At 38.8% G+C, this 22264-nt stretch overlaps 1 protein-coding gene and 1 long non-coding RNA gene across 4 annotated transcripts in view; one reads left to right on the top strand and one right to left on the bottom strand.

The window, feature by feature from the left end:
• Nucleotides 1-4518: 4518 nt before the first annotated feature.
• LOC139045646 (uncharacterized) lies at nt 4519-15854 on the bottom strand. The gene is made up of 3 exons (XR_011504423.1): nt 15789-15854; nt 7908-7964; nt 4519-7061 (listed from the first exon to the last, which is right to left on the bottom strand). It is a non-coding gene; the product is annotated as an uncharacterized lncRNA (long non-coding RNA).
• Nucleotides 15581-22264, top strand: part of KATNAL2 (katanin catalytic subunit A1 like 2) — a 78795-nt gene continuing 72111 nt past the window's right edge. Inside the window, exon 1 of one of the 3 annotated variants that reach the window (XM_044774677.2) lies at nt 15581-15752. In XM_044774677.2, the coding sequence (XP_044630612.1) occupies nt 15702-15752 (51 nt within the window). In that variant the 5' untranslated portion in view covers nt 15581-15701. The remainder of the gene's footprint in view (nt 15753-22264) is intronic. The other 2 variants (XM_014841299.3, XM_044774678.2) reach the window with 2 other exon arrangements.

Genomic DNA, 22264 nt, shown 5'->3' with positions numbered 1-22264 from the left:
GACTTTGAAGGGCAACTGAATGTCACAGACTGCAGAGTTGGGGGCCGGGGATGGGCTGGGGGAGAACTGAAATAAGAGAGCACTCAGAAGGGCCCTGATGAAAAGTCTAGGGGTCGGGAAAGTCAGATAGCTAGGAAAGAATGAAATGCCAAAAGCGGAGAACGTGGAAGGATGCTCCATGGCACCCCTGACGTGCTGACAAAGGATGAGGGGAGATGCTGACTGCAGCTGGTCCAGAAATTCCCTGGACCAAGTCCAGGGTTCAAATTTCCTGGAAGAGGTGGATGGAACCCACCCACAAAAAGACTTTAAAACACAATACAATTTACAAGGCCCTGTTTAATCTGGTTCCTACCTACTGCCTTTTCCCACGCCCCATCTCTCCACCAACACTGCACTTGTTTCAGTGCCTCCATCACTCTCCCCTGGACCACCACTATTTAAGACCTCTGATTGTTGATCCCTGGGCCGAGAGTAATTTGCCGCTTTTTCCCTCTTCACCTCTCTAACTCTTGGTCGTTCTTCAGGTCTCAGTTTAAGTATCACTTCAGAAAGACCCGTAAACCCAGATGCCCCGTTTTAATTCAAGTCCCTCTTAATGACCGATCAGGCCCTGAACTTTTCCTTCATATTTTTCCATGGTAATTAGGTATTTGTGTGACTATTATATACATAATAATAATTGTTTGGAATTTATATCTCAAATTTTTTTTGAACCCACTAAACTGTAATGACTGATAAATGTCTCCTATTTGTTTGATGAATGAAAGAATGAATGAACAGTATCTAGAGTAGGTTTTAATTCTGGCTCTCCACCATTAACTTTGTGATCTTAGCTTGGCTTAGTCTTGGTCTTAACTTATTCTCCTTAGGCCTTGGTTTGCACTTCAGTAGAGTTTAACATTGTTCAACAGACATTAAGTGAAGGCCACTGTGGGCTAAGGACCAACCCATCTCATGGGCAAGAATCACCAAAAAATATCAGAATTAACTTTGACACCCACCCTACCTATGTACTTGTCAGTTTTCTTGAGCCAATAGCTTTCCTTTACTGTTTTAGATAGTATGAGATGAATTTTCTATTAGTTGCTACCAAAACAACTCTGAAATAAAATGCTTCTTTGTCTCCCCAGGCCAGATTACTAATTTGGCGTCTCTTCTAAACTATACTCCGTAATATTACTTCAATATTTGTTTAAAGGAAAGGTTAAGTGGTAAACGGTGAGAAAGGTGACTTTCTCTTTTCTGTCATGAGCAACGCAGCTCTGATCCAAGTTTATATATCCTACTCATCAAAAAGAAATCCCCAGGGGGCCGGCCTGGTCGTGCAGAGGTTAAGTTCGCACGTTCTGCTTCGGCGGCCCGGGGTTCACCTGTTCGAATCCCAGGTGCAGACCTGGTACCGCTTGGCAAGCCATGCTGTGGCAGGCATCCCACATATATAAAGTGGAGGAAGATGGGCACAGATGTTAGCTCAGGGCCAGTCTTCCTCAGCAAAAAGTGGAGGATTGGCGGTGGGTGTTAGCTCAGGGCTAATCTTCCTCAAAAAAAAAATAATAATTAAAAAAAAGAAATCCCTGCACTTACTTGCACCTTGCTTCCTTATAAAATGGCATAACATATCCCTGGAGGGGAGTGAGGAAGGAGGGAAGTACAGTAGTCTCACCACCACTCTAGGCCACATATCAAAGTACCACTCCAGCCACATACAGAATTCATTAAATACAATCTTCTCATTACATTCTCAATGATAAAATGTGTTAACAGTCTTTATGGATTGAGATTCTAGGCATTTACCTGGCTGGGCCACCCCCTTAGTCTGGCTGCAGTTAAAGAACATTATAAGTATTGTAATTAAAGTGTCTGAAGATCACATTACATGGAGTCAAAAGTCTCAGGAGTGGCTTTTCCACTTATTACCTGTGTAACTTTAGCAAAATCTCAACCCAGTTTTTGTAATCTATTTCTGATCTCAGGATGTTCGAGGGTTACATGAGATAAGGTATATGAGTGTACTTTATAAACTCATAGGGTGATAGTTGATAAAATTGTTTTGTATCTAAAGAGCTGATAAACACACACCAAAAAAAAATATTGAGTAGCATTCATATAACCATTTGATATATCCTAGTATGTTTAGAAAAGAGTATTCAACCTAGTTGGACCATGCATGAAATACTGAGTTTACTTTTGAGCACCTGTCTTGTTACTCCTTTCCCTTCCTATCTCTGAACCCTTCCATCTTCCCTGATCTCAACATCTTTTTCCTTTCCACTGATTTCCTCTTCTTTCCCTATAACTGTGTTCAAACCTCCTAGATAATTTCAAGCCAACTTTCTTCTTTTGCCAAGCATACATCTATTTTAATCACATTTCTTCATTCCTTCACACTTTGTAGGTAGTGTTTGGCCTTAACCTTTACCAAAACTAATAATCAAGGAAACTGAACAATGAATTTAACTTTTAATTTTATATCCCCAACTTTTTATTCCAAAATTTTTAAACACAAAGAAAAGTTGAAAGCATAATACAAGGAACACCTGTATACATTCCAACTAGATTTAATAATCATTAATATTTGAACAATATTATTGTTAAGGTATAATTTACATATAGTGAAATCCTCATATCTTTTTTATTCTTTTCTCTTTTTTTTTTTTTTGTTTTTGAGGAAGATTAGCCCTGAGCTAACATCTACTGCCCATCCTCCTCTTTTTGCTGAGGAAGACTGTCCCTGAGTTAACATCCGTGCCCATCTTCCTCTACTTTATATGTGAGATGCCTGCCACAGCATGGCTTGACAAGCAGTGTATAGGTCCACACCTGGGATCCAAACAGGTGAACCCCGGGCTGTGGAAGTGGAACGTGTGAACTTAATTGCTGCATCACCAGGCCAGCCCCAAAATCCTCATATTTTAAGCTCTTCAATTAGTTTTGAAAAATGCTTATCAAGATACAGAACATTTCCATAACCTTAGAGAGTTCCCTATTTCCCCTTCCCAGTCAAACTTCCCATTAAAAACAACAAATGATGTGATTTCTAATACTATAGAGAGAATTTTTAAATGAAGGAAAATTCTCTCCTTATTTTAAAATGCTATTATAACTTTGATGCCAAAACCAGACAAAAATTAGTTTCCCTATCTAACTTATAGGCAGATCTTACCCTAGTAATGCAGGGATGTTTTCACACTAGCATATATATTAAAGAACTTGGTAATTTGATCCAACTCTGAGAACCACCAAAAAATCTGGATTAGAAAATCAGAAGCAAATGCCTAATATAAGGAATTATCCAGCCAAAATCTTAGAAAGTAGTATTCCAGGCAGTTAAACCAAACATTTGTCCTGAAGGCATTTGGCAATCCAAAAGTAAAATCTATAAACTGAGCTATGACTTTTGCAAGATTGCTGAGCAAGAGAGAAATAAATCTAGTGCCACAGAAGATGGAAAGTCTAATAAACACCCCCATATTTAAGACAAGATCCCATAGGATAAAGATAAGCCAGAAATAAATCAACACTTCCTCAAATTGCAATCAGGATTTACAGTAATCAGGAAGTCTCACACTTTGAATGTTGAATAAACAGGTCCTAGAGTGGCACTCCACAGGCATCAGGCAGAAACAACAAAAATCCTCTCCAGTGACAAAGATAGCATCACTTCAAACTTCAAACTATCCTACAGATAATTTTCCAAGTGAAATGACCAGCATATAGTCAAAAATCAGCAAAAGACTGCAATAAAAGCATGCTTACACAAATAAATAAATGTTTGGAAAAAATAATAGAAACTCTAGAATTGAGAGGCTTAAGAACTCAATGGAGAGGTTTAATGGTATATTACACACAGTTTAAGAGGGAATTAATGACCAGACCATATGTTAGAAAACTATTTAGGATGAAGTGCAGGAAAACAAAAGGGTGAAAAATACATAAGAAAATATTAGAGACATAGATTTGAGACAGGGAAGATAATGTTGAAAAGGTCTAATAAATGTCTAATTGGAGTCCTTAAAAAGCAACAAAAAGGAGCAGAATGAGGCAGAAGTAATATGTGAAGAGATAAAGTTTGAGATTTTTCAGACTAAAGAAAAACACTAGGTAAAGGGTTAACAAAACTCTTTCCTATTCTGCATGAGAACTTGACCTGCAGTTAACCTTCTAGCTTTGTTCACTTGGAAACATAGAGGTTTATGATAAAAATGATCTCTGATTAGTAAATGGCCTCTGGACCAGAGGGAACTATAAATATCTGCTAGGGATGCCATACTTGGGACTTTCCTGAGTGAGTTCAATTCACCAGTAAAATATAGCAATCTTACATTTGTATGCACCTAATGACATGGCTTCAGTGTGTCATACAGAACTACATTGAGACATAGACAAAATCCACAAGTACAGTGAAGCATTTTACCATACCTAGCTCAATAATTGATACAAAAGGCAAACAAAAATATCATTAAAGATATACGTATTTTTTGAACAGCATACTTAAACAACCCAATAAATCTAATTAATGTGCAGAAAATTTATTATTTCAAGCACATATAGAACATTTACAAAAATTGAACATATACTGACAATAGAGTAAGTGTCAACAATTTTTAAAATTGTGTAAAATACACATGACATAAAATTTACCATCTTAACCGTTTTTAAGTGTACAGTTCAGTACCATTAAGAATAGTCACATCGTTGCAGAACCGTCACCACCGTCCATCTACAGAACTCTTTTCATCTTGCAAAACTGAAATTCTGTACTCATTAAACAACAACTCCCCATTCTCCCCTTCTCCCAGCCTCTAGCAACCACCATTCTGCTTTCTCCATGAATTTAACTACTCTAGGTACCTCATAAAAGTGGAATGATACAATATTCGTCTTTTGAAGACTAGCTTATTTCCCTTAGCGTAATGTCTTCAAAGTTCATCCACATTGTAGCATATGACAGAATTTACTTCATTTTTAAGGCTGAATAATATTCCATTGGATGTATGTACCATATTTTGTTTCTGCATTTATCTGTTCATGAACACTTAAGTTGTGTCTTAATCAGTTTGTGCCACTAAAAGAAAATACCACCGACTGGGTGGCTTAAGCAACAAACATTTATTTTTCACAGTTCTGGATGCTGAGAAGTCCAAGATCAAGGTGCCAGCAGATCTGATGTCTGATGAGGTTTGCTGGTTTGTCTGGTGATGTCTTCTTGGTTTGCAGATGGCCACCGTCTTGCTGTATCCTTACATGACTTGGAGAGAGCGCCCTGGTCTCTTCCTCTTCTTATAAGAGCATTATTGCCATCATGGGACCCCTACCCTCGTGACCTCAGCTAAACATAATTACCTCCCAAAGGCCTAACCTCCAAATATCATCACATTTTGGGGACTAGAGTTTCAGCATATAGGTTTTGGGGAGACACAGACATTCGGTCCATAGCAGGTTGCTTCCACCTTTTGGCTATTGTGAATAATGCTGCTATGAACATGTGTGTACAAATATCTCTTCTAGACCCTACTTTCAGTTCTTTTGGGTATATATGCAGAGTGGAATTGCTGGATCGTATGGTAATGCTATTTTTACTTTTTGAGGAACTGCCATACTGTTTTCCAAAGTGGCTGAACTATTTTATATTCCCACCAGCAGTACACAAGTGTTCCAATTTCTCCACATCCTCATCAACACTTGTTATTTCCTGGTTTTTAATAGGAGTCATCCCAATAGGTATCAGCTGGTATATTGTGGTTTTGATTTTCATTTCCCTAACAATTAGTGATGTTGAGCTTTTTTTCATGTGCTTATTGGCCGTTCGTGCATCTTCTTTGGAGAAATGTCTATTCAAGTCCTTTACCCATTTTTAATCAGCTTGTTTCAATTTTTGTTGCTAAGTTTCAACAAATTTTAGGATTGAAATCATACAGATTATGTTCTGTGCACAATTAAGCTAGAAATCAATAATAGATAACTATAAAATCACCACAGTTTTGGAAATTAAGCAATACACTTCTAAGTAATCTATGCGTCAAAGAAGAAATCACAATGAAAGTTTAAAAACTATTTACCTGAATGATAATTAAAACACTACATATCAAAATTTGTGAGTTGTACCTAAAGCCATGGTTACAGGGAATTTTATAACCTTAAATGTCTATGGTAGAAAAGGAAAAAAGCTGGCAATCAGTTGACCTAAACAACTTTAAGAAACAAAACAGGAAAATAAACCCAAGGAAAGTAATATGAAAGACATATTAAATATTAGAGAAGAAATTAATGAAAAGGAAAACTAACATATAATTCATACACAATGCTTGGCATTTACTCAAAAGTTACCAGACATACCAGGAAACATGATTAAATGACTAAAAACCAACATGGGATGTTTTTAGGAGCTGTTTACAAGTCTGTTTTTCATTTGCTTCTCTATCACAGAGATTGTCATGAGATAGTTTTTTATCACCTCCCAAGTTCTGATGAGAACTTGATAATAGTATATGCCCTTGAAATGATGTGATGAGAATGGCACTTTACCTCTGTGGTCTCCCTCTCAAAAACCCATAACCCTAGTTTAATCATGAGAAAAACATCAGACAAATCTCTTAACTTCAGCGGCATTCTACTAACTACCTGAGCAGTATTTCTTAAAAGTGTCAAGGTCATCAGAAACAAGGAAAGTCAGAAAAACCATCACAGCCAAGAGGACCCTACAGAGACATAACAACAAAATGTGATGTGGTATCCTGGCTGGTGTCCTGGTACAGAAACAGGACTTTAGGCAAGAACTAAGGAAATCTGAATAAAGTATGAACTTTATTTAATAAGTTTTGTTGGTGGTGCCATTGAGTTGATTCTGACTCCTAGCAAACCTGTGTACAGCAGAGTGGAACCCTGCCTGGTTTCTTTGCACCATCCTCTCTCCTTCCAGCGCTATATGGGACAATGCTCTGCTGCTATTCATAGGGTTTTCATGGCCAGGTTTTTCAGAAGTAGATAGCCACGTCCTTCTTCTTAGTCTGTCTTAGTCTGGAAGCTCTGCTGAAGCCTGTCCATCATGGTTGACCCTGCTGGTATTGAAATACGGATGGCATAGCTTTCAGCATCACAGCAAAATGCAGCCACCACAGTATGACAACCGACAGGTGGGTGGTATGCTTCCTTGACCAGGAAACAAACCCGAGACCATGGCATTGAGAGCCCCAAATCTTAACCACTAGACCACTTTAGTTAATCATAACGTATCAGTATTTGTTCATTAGCTATGACATATGTACCATGTTAATATAAGATGTTAATAATAAAGGAAACTGGGGTGTTTGGGAACTCTGTACTATCTAAACAACTGGAATCTACAACCTAATTTATCATTAAAAATTCCAAAATTATATTGGTCAGTCATAGAAAAGGAATGGCTAGTAGGTTTTTAATATATAATTTCAACTTTTGAATGATTGTAAAAATGTAACATTTCTTGTCAATTGTATCTACAAGAATTTGAAGACATTGTCATTTAAAATGTCTTGATCAGGACATATAAACATTTCAAACATTAAATTTTCTCATGGAAGTGCTCTCACGCTTTTCATTAAAACTCAAAATTTGTTATATAGAAGTTTTATACAAATTAAATATTTTATGATTTCCTTAATACTTTAGTATTCCATTTTTTCTTACAATTATAAGAAAAAAGTAATGAGCTTTTTCATCAAGCCCCATATAGATGTTCCTAAATCCACTCCAGTTTATCAACATGCCACAGAAATTTTATCATTTTCTCTGTGTGCTATGACCTGAAAAACATTAGGAAGCACTAACCTAGAGAAACTCATACATGTACATGTGCACCAGGGGATATGTATAAAGATATTTATTACATCACTGTTTGTAATAGTGAAAAATTGAAAACAACTTACTTGTACATCAAGAGGAGAGTAGATATATGCATTGTGGTTTGTTCCTGCAAAAGAATGCTACACATAGAGTAAGAAAAAAATGAATAAGCCAGAGCTACATATAAGAACATGGAAAAATCCCCAAAATGATGTTAAATGAAAAAATCAAGTTGGAAAAAAGTTATATACCCTTTATATACACTTTTCAAAGATATAAAACAATGCTGTATATTTATGGATAGATACATATGTGATAGAAGCTCAAAAACATACAAGTGAGTGATGAATATAAAAACCAGGACAGTAGGAACCTCTGAGAAGAAGAGAATGGGATCTGTGGGCTATTCTGGGGAGTTCCACTGTATTTACAAAGTTTTCTTTCTTTCTTTCTTTTTTTTTTTTTTTGGTGAGAAAGATTGGCCCTGAGCTAACATCTTTTGCCAATCTTCCTCTTTTTGCCTGAAGAAGAGTCACTGAGCTAACATCTGTCCCAATCCTCCTCTATTTTTTGTCCGTAAGACGCTGCCACAGCATGGCTTGGTGAGCAGTGTGTAGGTCCACACCCAGGATCCAGGCCCTGGAACCTCAGGCCACCAAAGTGGGGTGCACAAACTTAACTACTATGCCACTGGGCTGGCCTATAAAGTTTTCTTTCTTAATAAAAAAGATCTGAAGCAAATATGGCAAAATGTTAAGATATGATGGCACTGGAAGATGGATATACCAATCTATTATTCCCTATATTTGTATGCTTGAAATATTTCGTAATAAAACAAAACACAAAATCCATCCTAAATCTGATCATTCTTCAGTACTTCTCTGCTACTGCCACCATCATCCTGAAAGACTGCAGCAGTCTCCTGTCTTATTTCCTTGCTTTCTAGCTTGCTCTACTACAACCATTCTCTATATAACAGCCAGAGCGATGTTTTATAAATATGAATCTGATCTCACCATCCCTCTGTCCAAAACCTTTCAATGGGTTCACATCACTCTAAAAATAAAAATCAGGCTCCTCACTACGGTGCACAGACCCTCGTTTTATCTCCCACACTTAGGCCTGATTCTTCCTCCGCTATCATTATTTATCCCCTCAAACTGTTTTATTTTCCTTTTAGAACTTCTCACCACGTCCAGTTATATTAATTCATGGTGTGTGGGGACAATTATTCCTAAAGTCCCCAGCCGCCACTAGAATGGGAGTACCATGAAGGCAGGGACTTTGTTCTCCACTGTATCCCCATTGCCGAGAACATTGTCTGACTCATGTTATGTATGAAATAAATATTTTCCGCATGAATGAATAAATTAATGACTTCATTTTCATTCAAAAAGAAGAGGAATGACATTTCAGTGGTAAAAAAAAAATGGTGTAACGAAATGTAAGAAGGATGAAAATAACAGGGAACTCTATCAACAATAACAACAATAGCTAAGACTCATTAGGGGCTCATGAGGTGCCAGGCATTTCCAAGCACTGAAACCACACACTTTTTGGGGTGTGTGTCAGCCATGCTCTCCTTCTCACAGGCCCTGCAAACTTATTTGTGACGTGGGACCCTCCTCCCTAGCCACAGCTGATTATTGGATTTGGATGGAACACTGGCTGAGAAAAGACCCTCTGTTAGGTAGGGGGTAGCAATCAAATTCTTTTTCTTGAAAATTTGTGCTGAGTGATATGTGGGCTAAAGGAGTTTGAAGATGAGTCATGTTAATGGCAGGACATTTCTGAGCGATGGGGACAGCTGTTGAGGTCTCAGATGCTGCACTGATGTCTGCCCTTTCTGCACCTTGTTGTTCAATGTTTCCTTGGCTTAATGATTTAGGTTATCCCGCTATTCTTCCAGTAAAATCCACTCCCTTCATTTTTAAAACTAATATGGGTTGGTTTCTTTCTTTAGTTGATCATTCATTCTACAAACACAAAAAAGCTAACAATCTCTTAATCCAGGAGACTTGACTGAGGCAGTCTTTCCCATGCATTGTTTCCTGTATCTATTGCAACACTATGAGAGGGTATTACTGTTCCCATTTTACAGATGAGGCAATAAGGCTTGAACAGGTCCAATACCTTTCCTAAAATCACAGAGCAGTAAGTGACAGAGCAAGATTGCAGTCCTGGCCTGTGTGACTCTGAACCGCTAGATGTGGCTGCAGGAATGGCAGCAGGAGGACTGCTGTGGAGATGAAGATAAGAAGACGGACAAACATTTTGATACCATTAGGTAAACCGGAAACGACACTGATGACAGTGGGGGGGCAAAAACCAGATTTCATTCTGTTTCTGCACAAGATACAGTAAAAGCTCTTCATTCTTACATTTCAACAATTGTTGGCAGACAGATACTTATGCTAACACAGAATGTCTGTCTGATTAAAACTTTTTCTCTTCCCATTGACAGAGCTGACAGTTTTTAAAGAATGACAGGATACATTTTTTTTTAGCAACATAAAAAATGGAGTTTTAACAATACATAGTCAGAGATGACATAGTTGACTGTCACAGGCTTGCAGTTAGGCAGGTACGTTTCTTGTCATTCTTGAAAACTCCCCCTCATTTTTGCATGCCTAGAGAAGCTGAAGGTGGTTTGACATAAGCAAGGTCGTGAATCTTGAATTCCAAGGTGTTTACTTGGGGAGGGGCTAGTGGAGAGAAAGGAATCCGGGCTAATGGATTAACATATGATTTGAAGAGGGTAATCAATAAAACATAAAGCTTATGATTAAAAAACACTCAGGGGGCCTCCTGGTGGCACAGTGGTTAAGTGCTCATGTTCTGCCTTGGGGCCAGGGTTCGCTGGTTCCGATCCAGGGTGCGGACATGGCACCACTTAGCAAGCCATGCTGTGGTAGGCGTCCCACATATAACGCAGAGCAAGATGGGCACGGATGTCAGCTCAGGGCCAGCCTTCCTCAGCAAAAAGAAGAGGATTGGCGGTAGATGTTAGCTCAGGGCTAATCTTCCTCAAAAAAAAAAAAAAAACCACACTCAGAATTCACCCTATAAAGCATCTTTGCTGTAAGAGAAAGAAGTAGTGGAGTAACTCATTTGCTCCAATTGAAGTTGGATTGTTTTCAATCTTTTAGAAAATAATATGCCTTGAGACACCAGTGGTAAATTTGAGCTCTGTTTCACCTACTTCAAATGACACAACTTGGAGGCATCATTAATGTGCACACCAGGCACAATTTTGTTACTTGGTGATTATGTAAACAATGTTTTGAAATTCAAGCATCAGAAATTTTAACGTGTTTTATAAAAGGAGGGAAAAATAAAATTTTCTTGGAAAAACGGGAGTTTTTCTTTTCTCTGTAGATATTAATAGTTTAAGTCAACAATAAATTGATACACTAAAAAATTTAGTTCTGGGAGCGCGGAAGCTGCGCTGCGCGTGGGAAAGGAAGATGGGCTGGGCCACATTCTCTTCCCGCGGAGATGACTTTTCGTGTGCCAATTAAAGTCCTAACACGACGCTGAGGACCACATCGTGAATGTGACAAAAACTCCGGCGAGCTGTATCGTGAGACTAATGAGGCCAACAGGACCTGCCAGATTTCCAACATCCCGGTCCCCTACGGAGTCGTGGAGCGGCACAGCTGGAGTAGGTGAACATCCATGGCAGCGAGATCTGCTTTCTGATCTTGCCTGACGTGCTGAAGAACGCACCCATGATAAAAAGCATGAAAAAAAAAAAAAAAAAGTGGCCCCGAGAAGAAGAGGATGTGGAATGGGACAAGGAAACAACTTCCAGAAGCAGAGATAAATTTATGTGTTACACAGAACTTTGCCCTCCTTCTTTCTTTTAGATTATCTTGCTTAAGAACGGGGGAGTGCATGCTTATGTATACATCCTAGATTTTCTTTTGACATCTTTCTCTTTAGATCAGGAGAAATGTTAAACTAAATAAATATGGTGGGGTTTTCTTTCTTTTTGAGAAAAAAAGTAGTGCTAATCTAGAGGCAATTGGCATTTGGAAATGTCTGGAGACATTTTTGGTCGTCACAATTTTGGAGGTGCTACTGATACCTAGTGGATAGAGGTCAGGGATGCTGCTAAACATCCTACAATCCACAGGTCAGTCCCCCACAACAAAGAATTATTTAGCCAAAATGTCAATAGTGCCAAGTCTGAGAATCCCTGCTCTAGCCCAACAAATCTAGCTAGCAGAGAATTTCAGTGAAAAAAAATTGAATTCCTTTCTTAAAGGAAAAAACTCATGATTTTGCCTCTTCTTTTTCTTTCTAAAGTAGTGGCTTTGATTAAAACTAATTTTAAGACAGGGTGAGATGAGATTGGGGAGGGACACACATGTCAAGATGAGGGGTTGGGATGCTCTGGGACACCACACAGCATTTTGTAAGTAGCAGTGTGATAAGACCTCTATTCTAGAAAACTAACTCTAGGGGTAATTCAGTGGTCAGGTGATCTCCAAAGATCTCATCTGAGAGACTCCCCTTTCAGTCCTCATGGTCCCTGCCCCATTATCCCTCAGCTAGAATACTTCCATAGCCTCCGCTCTGACGTCCTAGCTCCTGGCAGTTACCCTTTCAAAGTCACCTTAATTTCTGAAGAATATTTTCACTGGATATAGAATTCTGAGTTAACAATATTTTTGTTTTCTTTCAGCACTTTAAAGACATATTTCTAAAATCATCTGGACTCAGGTTGTTTCCACATCTTGGCTATTGTAAACAATGCTGTAACGAACATGGGGGTGCGGATGTTTCTTCAAGATGTTGATTTCATTTCCTTCAGATATATATCCGGAAGTGGAATTACTGGGTCATATGGTAGTTCTATTTTTAATTTTTTGAGGAACCTCCATACTGTTTTCCACAGTGGCCACCCCAGTGTACATTCCCACCAACAGTGCACAAGAGTAGCCTTTGCTCCACCTCCTCCCCAGCATTTGTTACCTCTTATCTTCTTAATAATGGCCATTCTCACAGGTGTGAAATGATATCTTGTTGTGGTTTTGACTTGTATTTCCCTGATGGTTAGTGATGTTGAGCACCTTTCCATGTCCTTGTTGGTCATTTGTATGTCTTCTTTGGAAAAATGTCTATTCGAGTTCTCTGCCCATTTTTTATTTGGATTGTTTGGTTTTTTGCTATTGAGTTCCTTGTATTTTTTGGATATTAACCCCTTATCAGAAAGATGATTTCAAATATTTTCTTCCATTCCCTAGTTTGCCTTTTCATTTTGTTGATCATTTCTTTTGTTGAGCAGAAGCTTTTTAGTTTGATGTATTTCTGCTTACTGATTTTTGCTTTTGTTGCTTGTGCTTTTGGTGTCATATCCAAAAAAATCATTGCCAAGACCAACGTTAAGGAGCTTTTGTCCTGTGTTTTATTCTAGGAGTTTTATGATTTCAGGTCTTACCTTTAAGTGCATTTCAAGTTAATTTCAAGTTAACTTTTTCGAGTAGTGTAAGACGAGTCCAATGTCATTCTTTTGCATGTGAATATTCAGTTTTCCCAACACTATTTATTGAAGAGACTATCCTTTCTCCTTTGAGTACTCTTTCTCCCTTGTCAAATATTAGTTGACCAAAAATTTATTTCTTAATGTGGGTCTTGTTTAGAAAAGTGTGAAAGCCAGTGGTCATGTGAAGGAGATTCTTTAAAAAATATATATATATTAAATTTGGAAAAAAAAGCAAAACAGAGTATAGGACGTTCTTTCAATGTCATACTAAAGCAATGTTTAAGAGGCCCAACCATTTCCTAGAAGGACTTTCTGGGATGATGCAAATGTTCTATATATGAGCTGGCCAATATATTAGCCACTAGCTACATGTGACAATCGAATACTTGAAATGTGGCTAGTGTGAGTGAGGGACTGAATTTTTAACTTTACTGAATTTTATTTAGTTAAAATTTAAATGTAAATGGCCAAAACTAGAGGAATCTATGGCCTTTAGAAAAGAAAATTTCAAAGATTATGGTTTTGCTGCCTTGTAGAACATTAACCAGTTTGTATCTAACCTAGCAATCTTATTCTAACATTGCTTTCTTAAAATGCCTATAAATACCCAATTCCTCAAAATTCTCTTTAAACCAGCTTTAGTGTTTTACTGGCTCCCTCAATGAGGTAGGTAAAAGCTCTGAAACGTGTCCATTCATATCAAAGAAAATCATATTTTTAACTTTTTGAAAATCATGTCAACAAAACAATGAGATAAGTACAGCATGAAAGGTATGTAGGGGAATCAGGAACTGATTTTCTCTCCACCTAAGCTCTGCCTAGGGTAAGTGTGGAGACTGGAAAAACTCCATTGACTTGTCCTAGAAGGTAATTTCTGAGCTGAGTCTCAGTACCCGAAATAGGCTTTCATGAGGCAAATGAAATGAGAGTAATTTCCCAAGTAAAAGGAACTGCTCATGGTGGTTCACAAGCCTTGTAAGCAGTTCACGTATGCTGGTGTGTGTGCGGGGGTGGGGGGAGGAGGGTTGCCTGAGTCAGGGTGGAAATGACAGGTGAAACTGGACAGGGAGGGTGGCAGCATGGTGTAGTGGAAAGGAACACTGGCTTCAGTTAGGAGTCGCGGGTTTGCATCCTAACTCTATCTTGTTGGATAACTTAGAAGTGGTTAATTCGGCTCCTTGAGGCTGGTTCCACAATTGTAAATTGGGAGTGTTAGCATGGGGTGTTCGTATTAAATTAGATAACCACATAAATCACATTGTATGTTGTCTGGAGCTATAGATGCTTAATAAATTACACCTATTATTACTAATGAGAGAATGGTCAACAATTTCAAGTGATGCTAAGTTTAGATAAAGATAAAGAGTGGAAAACAAGTTGTAATTGGATTTCCTAATTAGGAAGTTATTGGCGACTCCAGCAAGAGCAGCTGCAAAGGAGAAGGGGCAGAATGTGTCGAGAAAAGGAAGTGAAGAAGAGGATAAGTCCTTTCCGAAAGCTTGAAGGGAATGGGAGAGAGGGGGTTCAATTCAACAATTATAACATGAGAGCTTTTTTTTAGACTGAGGAGACTCAAATATTTTTGTATCCGGAGGGGAGGGAAAGAATGAAAAAGGCCAAAGATAATGAAGAGGGGATGGTTTAGAATAGGATTCACGGCAAGAGAGACAGAAGGGAAAGACATTGGGGACACAGAGTAGTTAATAGACGAAGAAAATGGAGTGGAGGGAAATGTAAAGTCCCTTATTCCCACTTCTAATGAGAGTGGGTCTGATGTGGAGGAAGTTGCAGGAGAAGGGAAAGTTTCATGCACAGTTTGCATCCCAGAAAGCTTCTGACAGCCAAAGTCCACAGCAGATTCTTCCAGGCTAAATGGACCACGTACAAACAATTTCAAAATAAAGCAGGAAGGAACTTCCAAACCCATACCTTAACAGGGAGGAAGTGGGGGCCTGGAGAAGACGGGATGTCAAAGTATAGTCTTCGGAACATAAGCACTGGGTCACAAAGGCCTAAACAACTGCCGAAATCAAGGACACATACTATGGTACATAAACTTGGGTTAACTTGCATTTTAGAGAGAGAATTAAGAAAACCAAAACAATTGCAAGCCCCGCCTCAAGACCTGCCAATCATCCCCTCCCGGTCTCTTGATTGGTCAGTGCCATACAAATACTCTGGATTTAACGCTTATTTTAACATTGATTGGCATGATAAAGAATCTATCTCTGCCCAGTGATTGGCTGGCCTGTCTAGGCTCTGGCCAATCCTGAAAGGGGCGGGCTGGTTAAGCGTCAGATTTCCCTGAGCCACCTTCCTTGGATGTACTAGTCAGCCTAGTGACTGGCTCCTTTTCTCCCTTCTCTCCGGCCCTACACAGTGTCTGATGGAGCTTTCTTACCAGACTCTCAAATTCACCCATCAGGCGCGGGAAGCGGTAAGGAAAACATATACAAAAAAGAACTGTACGTACCAGGAACTCCTCTCCCCTTGTTGCCGCAGGCCAATGCGAGTGTCTCCGGTTGCTATGGCGACGGTCTGCTGGCCAAGTGGCGCAAGCGCAGTGAGTGCTCCTAAAGCCCCAGTGGCAAAGTCCGGGGGTTGGGCTTGAGGCTGTGATGGGGCTAGGATGGGTCCGCCTCAGAGGCGGGTTTGGGAGTGACTATGGGTTTGATGAAACGGACGGCAGGGCCGGCTTGTAACTGAGGAAATGGAGTGTTGAGAAGGAGGTATTATTAGACAGGCTGTCTTGATGGGTTTGGGGAGTGGTCAAAATGAAGATCGTTGAAAAGCACGACAGCTCTTACCCTGGAGTTGGGATACTGGGTTCTGGTCCTGATTCGCCACTACCAGGGCGGAGAGACCTTAGAAATGTAATTCCTCTCGAGCTTCAGTTCCCACTTTTGAAAGCAAGGTAATTGGACTGTAATCCTTTTCGCACGAAGATTGCATGGACTTCACAATACATATAGTGGTTTCCTGCTGTCAGTATCATCTGCTAAGTGGCCAGCAATACTTTCCACAACAACGAACAGGAATGGAGGACATCCTGTATGCCAGGAACTGGGGAAATAAAAATAATGCTTGGAGGAGGATAAAGAAAGATTAAAAACTGATATCTGGGCCTCATTTCCAGAGATTTTGATATACTGGTTTGGGATGGATCCTGTGCATCGATATTTTTAAAAACTCAGCAGGTGATTGTAATGTGTAGCCAAGGTTATGAAACACTGCTCTAGTGTCTCCTGCCTTTAAAGAAACTAATAATACAAAAAAGTAACCCTCTGTTTGGCCTCATATCCCCCTCTACCTACCCACCTCTCTATTTTTCTCTACAACTTCTGGAAAGCGTTGGCTATACTTGTTGCTACTTCTTCACTCTGGATTGTGCTTAAACCCATTCCAATCTGAACCTGAACTATTTTTATCACAATCTTTAGAGTTGATTTTTAGTAAGGCATATTCCTGGACCTCACCAAGACTTACTGAATCAGAACACTCTGGGATGGGGTCTTGAACATTACATTGCAAGCACACACTCCAGGTTTGAAAACCACTACCCTAAACAGTCTCATACATTTTCATGACTTCCACTGCCAACTGCTCCCCCAAACTGACTCTAGATAGGACTTCTGGGCTGAGCCACAAACCCATGTGGTGTCCTAGAACATGGTATTCAGAGAGGACAATGAATCAACTGATTACTTGACAAATCTAGTGGGGTATCTCAAGTATCTGCATCTTAATTTGTTCAATACCTATCTTTTAACCTTCCTCTCTGAAACCAGTACCTTCCCGTCTTCCTCCATCTGGGAATGTGAAACCACCATCCACTCAATTGCTCAAATCAGAATTCTGGGAGTCATTCTTAGCTCTTTCTTCTTCCTAGTCCTTCCGCCCATCCTCTACATAAGAAAGACATCAGCAAATCTTATTGATTCTATTTCTATAATTGGTCTTTAATCATCCATATCTCCGCAGCCGCAATTATGATCCAACCCACCATAATCTCTTACCTGAAAACTTCCATAGCCTTGTAACTATTCTCCCTGTTGTTTTTTGTCTCCCTCCAAGCCATTCTTCATCTAATGATCAGAGTGATCTTCTTAACAATATGTCACTCCAAGGCTGGGATCCTTTTTTTCCGTTTCCATTACACTTGGAATAAAACCCCCAAACCTTGACAATGACCTACAGAGCATTGCAATGATGTGACCCAACTTCCACATCCAGCCTCTTCTTTTCCACTCTCCGCTTTGCCTCCCACTGCTCCAGGCACATCTCTCTGGTCTGACTTGTCTCTGAACTCCATATCGTCTGTACTATACAAGTTAGTATTTAATTGTGATTAATGTGTATTATTATCTGTTTCCTGCATATACCATAGCCTCTCAAACAGAATTCATGTAAGTTGAAAGCAGAGGCCCAGTTTTATTTTTTGTTTTATTCCCTAAATTGCTCTGTGAGTGATATACTCATTGATGGCTTGATCTTTTGGAATCTAAGTGCAAGGAATTGTCCTAATTAGGGGTCTGGAGAAGGAAACAAGGCAGAGGTGGGTGTGGTGATCCAGAGAATGGATGTAAAGAGGATTGTGTGTCCACAAGGAATTTTGACCATCTACATCATCTACTGTATTAGGATTTCCAGAAGGCTTCCTTTTTAGTTGGTTGATTGTTATTGTTTCAAATTAATTATTTAGTTTTTCAAATTGACTTTTATTTTTAACACAGTAATATCAGCACATAGTTTAAATTTTTTCTTTTTTTTTGAGGAAGATTAGCCCTGAGCTAACATCTGCTGCCAATCCTCCTCTTTTTGCTGAAGAAGACTGGCCCTGAGCTAACATCTGTGCCCATCTTCCTCTACTTTATATGTGGGATGCCTGCCACAGCATGGCTTGCCAAGTGGTGCCATGTCCGCACCTGGGATCTGAACTGCCGATCCCCAGGCCACCAAAGTGAACATGCACACTTAACTGCTGTGCCACAGGGCCGGCCCCTAGTTTAAAAATTTCAATGGTTCTACAAAATGAATAAAAAAAAATCTCCTGCTTCACCTCACTCTGTCCTCAAGTACTGCCCCCCAGGAGCAATCACTTTCATCTCTTTTAGCAGCTTCTTCAAAATAACAAGTTTATACTTTTGAATTTTGATTTTTCATTTTCAGATGTAATCTACTCACTTCTATGGAAAATGAGCATTTGGCTTTCTTCTACCTATCTCACTCCTTCCCCTTCTTCTGCCGTCAGCTCATACTTCCATTCTTTCATTCCCCCAAGATACTTCTATCATAATATTTGGTTAAATAAATATTCAGCATTTATATAAATCTGACCATGTAAATATTATTCACAGCTGAGCCATATGGCAGACTATGGTTATATTTTATTTCTTATTTAACTTTTGGGACAGGACTCAGTCCTATCTTACTAATGCCTTCTTTCGCTTAGTTTTCTATATATTTGACACCACTTCCTTTCTAAACTTTCTGACAGGACTATAAAACTCCTCTCCATATGGTGAAGCACACCAGGAAATTTCTCAGTTCCATTTTTTTTTTTTTTCTTAAAGACCTCCTTTCTGGACCTCTTTCTTCTTCCTGCTGTGTGGACTGTTTGCTCTCTGGGCTTGCTATGCAGCTGTCTTCCTGGGAAATCCCTTCTTCCCCTCTTCCGTGTATCAGAAACCCTGTTTCCTTGATCCCGTGTCTTTCTGGTTCTTGTCCTATATCCCCGTTTTAGTGAAACACATCAACTGATAGCTACCTGAAAAAAGGTACATGGGAGGTAAAGTTTTTGAAACAATGTATATATACAACTCTCTCTTCTCTCAACTTGTTGATAGTTTGGGATTAATATTCTAGGTTGGAATTGATTTCATCTCAGTTGAGAAGGCATTGCTCCATTATCTTTTAGCTTCCAATGTGACTGTGACAGGCTAATGCCATTTTTTCTCTTTTTCTCTGAAAGTTTTTAGCAAATTTTCTCTTTAACATCCCTGGGTTCTGAATTTTCATGAAGATATTGAGTGTTTTTCATTCAACTGCTGGTATACAGTTATGAGCCATTTAGATCAGGAAATTCATACCCTCAATTCTGTAAAATACTCTTGCATTATTTCTTTAGATAATTTTGTCTCTTTTTTTTTGTATTTTTTCTTTTCTTTTTTTTCTGGAAGTTCTATTCATTGGACTTTTGACTTCCAAATGGAGCCTCTAATTGTATTATTTTGTTTTCTATTTTACATAATTTAATCTTCTTATTTTCCTTATCCAGAGATCTCCTCAACTTTTTAACCCATTTTATTGAATTTTCAATTTCTACTGTCATATTTTTATTTCCAGGTCCTTTCTCATTGTCTCCACATTCCTTTTTCACAGCATCCTGTTCTTGCAAAATGCCATGGCTGCTTTCATCTCCCTAAGGTGGTTTTATTTTTGTCTGTTTGCTTTTAGGGTTTTTTTTTCTTCTTTTGCTCCTAGCATTATGTCTGTTTCCCCTCAAGTTCCCTTGGGCTCTGTCTTTCATGTAGGTGGTTTGCCTTAAAAGTCTGGTGAACCTTGGCTTGGGTGAGACGTCTGAAAGCTGATTAGAATTTGTGTGTTTTAGAAAAGACTGTCTAATAAAGAGGGGTTTCTCTGTAGAATGATCAGGTAGCCAGGAGCCTTTTCATTGGTGATCTCCAAATGTCAGTATCTGTATGTCTTTGCTCTGAGGTCTTCAATTTCTTTACCCTCCTACATGGAATGAAGGCCAAATAAGCCTGATTGCCACCATTTTGGAGTTGAACAGGAAAGACAGTGGGGTGGGGTGGGGGGAGTGCTTTTCCTTACTGTTCAATGTATGGATTATACTTAATTACTCTTTCCTTAATTATTTGAGTACTTAATTACTCTTTCCTTCAGCAAGCCCTTGTGTCCTAAAGTCCAAAGTTTCTCTGGTTGAGTTTCTTCTAAGAGTGAATGTCCAGCCTTCTGCCAGGGTTGGGGACGGATTGTCACCTGATTGGGGTGAGGGAGGGAATCTGTCATACTGTGTTTGGCCTGTTCCTCACTTTTTGCTTCTGCCCTTAGAAGTGCCTGGTGACTCCGGAAGTACCTGGTGCCCTCAGTTCCTGTAACTTTCTGGGGCTCTGTTATACATATCTGCTTCTTGTTGACTACTTTCTCTATGGGTGTTGTCAGTTTTCTTTGATTTTGGTTCTTTGCTTTTGGCTTTCTTTGCTTTCCTAGGTCAGTTGGCATTTATCCATTTGCTTTCCACCTGTCAATTTTATTGTCATATCCGTCTATTGTCATCTCCTCTTCTAGAGTCTTTGTTTTTGATAGATCATAGCATTTTTATTCCTTTACCATCATTTAATATGGTTTTGAGAGGGAGCAGAGATAAACGGTCTCAAGAACACTTTTTATTTTACTGATATTTATTGAGTGCCTACGGAGTACAAAGAATCATACTAGTTGCTTCTGAAGGGAGTGGTTTCAGAGAAGTGACTATAAAAAAACTAATATATGGTTCAAGTCTAAAAGATAACTTTATTTTTTTGCTGACTTCAAGTTATGCATTTGTTATCCATATGTTTATGTGTTCGAATTTAGTTTTAAATTTGGTTATTCCTTTGGCTATGATAGGAGCTGGTGGCTGAGCATAAGAATGGGAGTTAGACACTTTTGAATTCATGTCTTGGTTTTTATTCAATGCTGAGATAAATATGCATTTATTCATCAACTCATACTGTAAACACTTACTTACTGCCTACTCTGTGTACAACATAGTGCTGGGGTTTTGAGATATCCATAAATGGGAGCGTTGACTGCTGATTATCCTTAGAAAATGCCTCTTCTCTTGGTTTTCGTGATACTATTGTTTCCTAGTGTTCGGCTCTCCTTCTTGGCCTTCTCGATGAGCTTCCCTTTCTCTGCCCCTTAAATTCTTGTTCTTTAGGATCTGAATTTGATCTTCTTGAGAAGCCTGCTTCCCAAACTTGATAAAAAGTGCCCCTCCTTGATGTAGTAAGTAGATATCACCACACCACCTTTATCCCAGGAAATTATAATTGAATTTTTCCTTGTTAGTTCCTTCCTCCTACCCCAGTAGACTATAAGCTCCTTGAGGGCAAGGATTCTAACAAGTTTCTTTCCTGACTAGTAAACTGGTCATGCTTTTGTAGTGCACCTCAGTCTTTAATGTATATACTAAACACCTGGGATGTTGTGAAAATTCAAATTCTGATCCAGTAGTTCTGGAATGGGGTGTGTGTCGTAAGCTCCCGTGAACTACTGATGCTGCTGGTGATCTTTGGATAGCAAAGATCTGGGAATGCAGAATTTTCTCCTATTCCATTTTAAATTTAGTGTTTAATTAAAATAAGACTACATCTAATCTGCAAACCTCTGCCACTTTTTTTTTTCAATTTGAATGTAAGATCCTCTCAAACGTGCTAAGGGCAAAGAAGCTCTGAAGAGCAACTGCTTCAGTGTTTTTAATTTGACACAAGTGAAAACAAAGAAACAAGCAGTAATTGGTATCAGTGCACAAGTGTGGTTTTTGGAAAGCCATAATTGAGGCACACATTCATGTCTATACACAAAATCATCCTGAAATGATGTTACTTTTATTTATTCTCATATGTCATTATATGTACTTTTCAAAAGTTGTGACTTTGCCTATGTGAGAATTTCATATTAAAGAATATCTGTTATAAGTGTTAGCTAATTAATGAGTGGTTGATTAGGTTTTTAAATGAATGTTGTTAAATGCCTTAGCTTTTATTAATTGCATGGGCCCCTAAAATAACAGAGTAATTGAAAATTTAATTACATCCATGTTTTTCTTCAAGGAACTAAGGCTTATTAAACTTTAAATGTTCAAACATTTAAGCGTCTATTGAAATACCAATAGCTATAAACAATATGCAGTTCTAAATACTAATTAAACAAACTCTAAAT

The sequence above is a fragment of the Equus asinus genome, chromosome 7 (assembly GCF_041296235.1).
Source record: "Equus asinus isolate D_3611 breed Donkey chromosome 7, EquAss-T2T_v2, whole genome shotgun sequence".
In the NCBI taxonomy this organism is placed as follows: Eukaryota; Metazoa; Chordata; class Mammalia; order Perissodactyla; family Equidae; genus Equus; species Equus asinus.
Note: the sequence above shows the minus strand (reverse complement) of the source record. Positions and strands in the feature narration are given on the sequence as shown.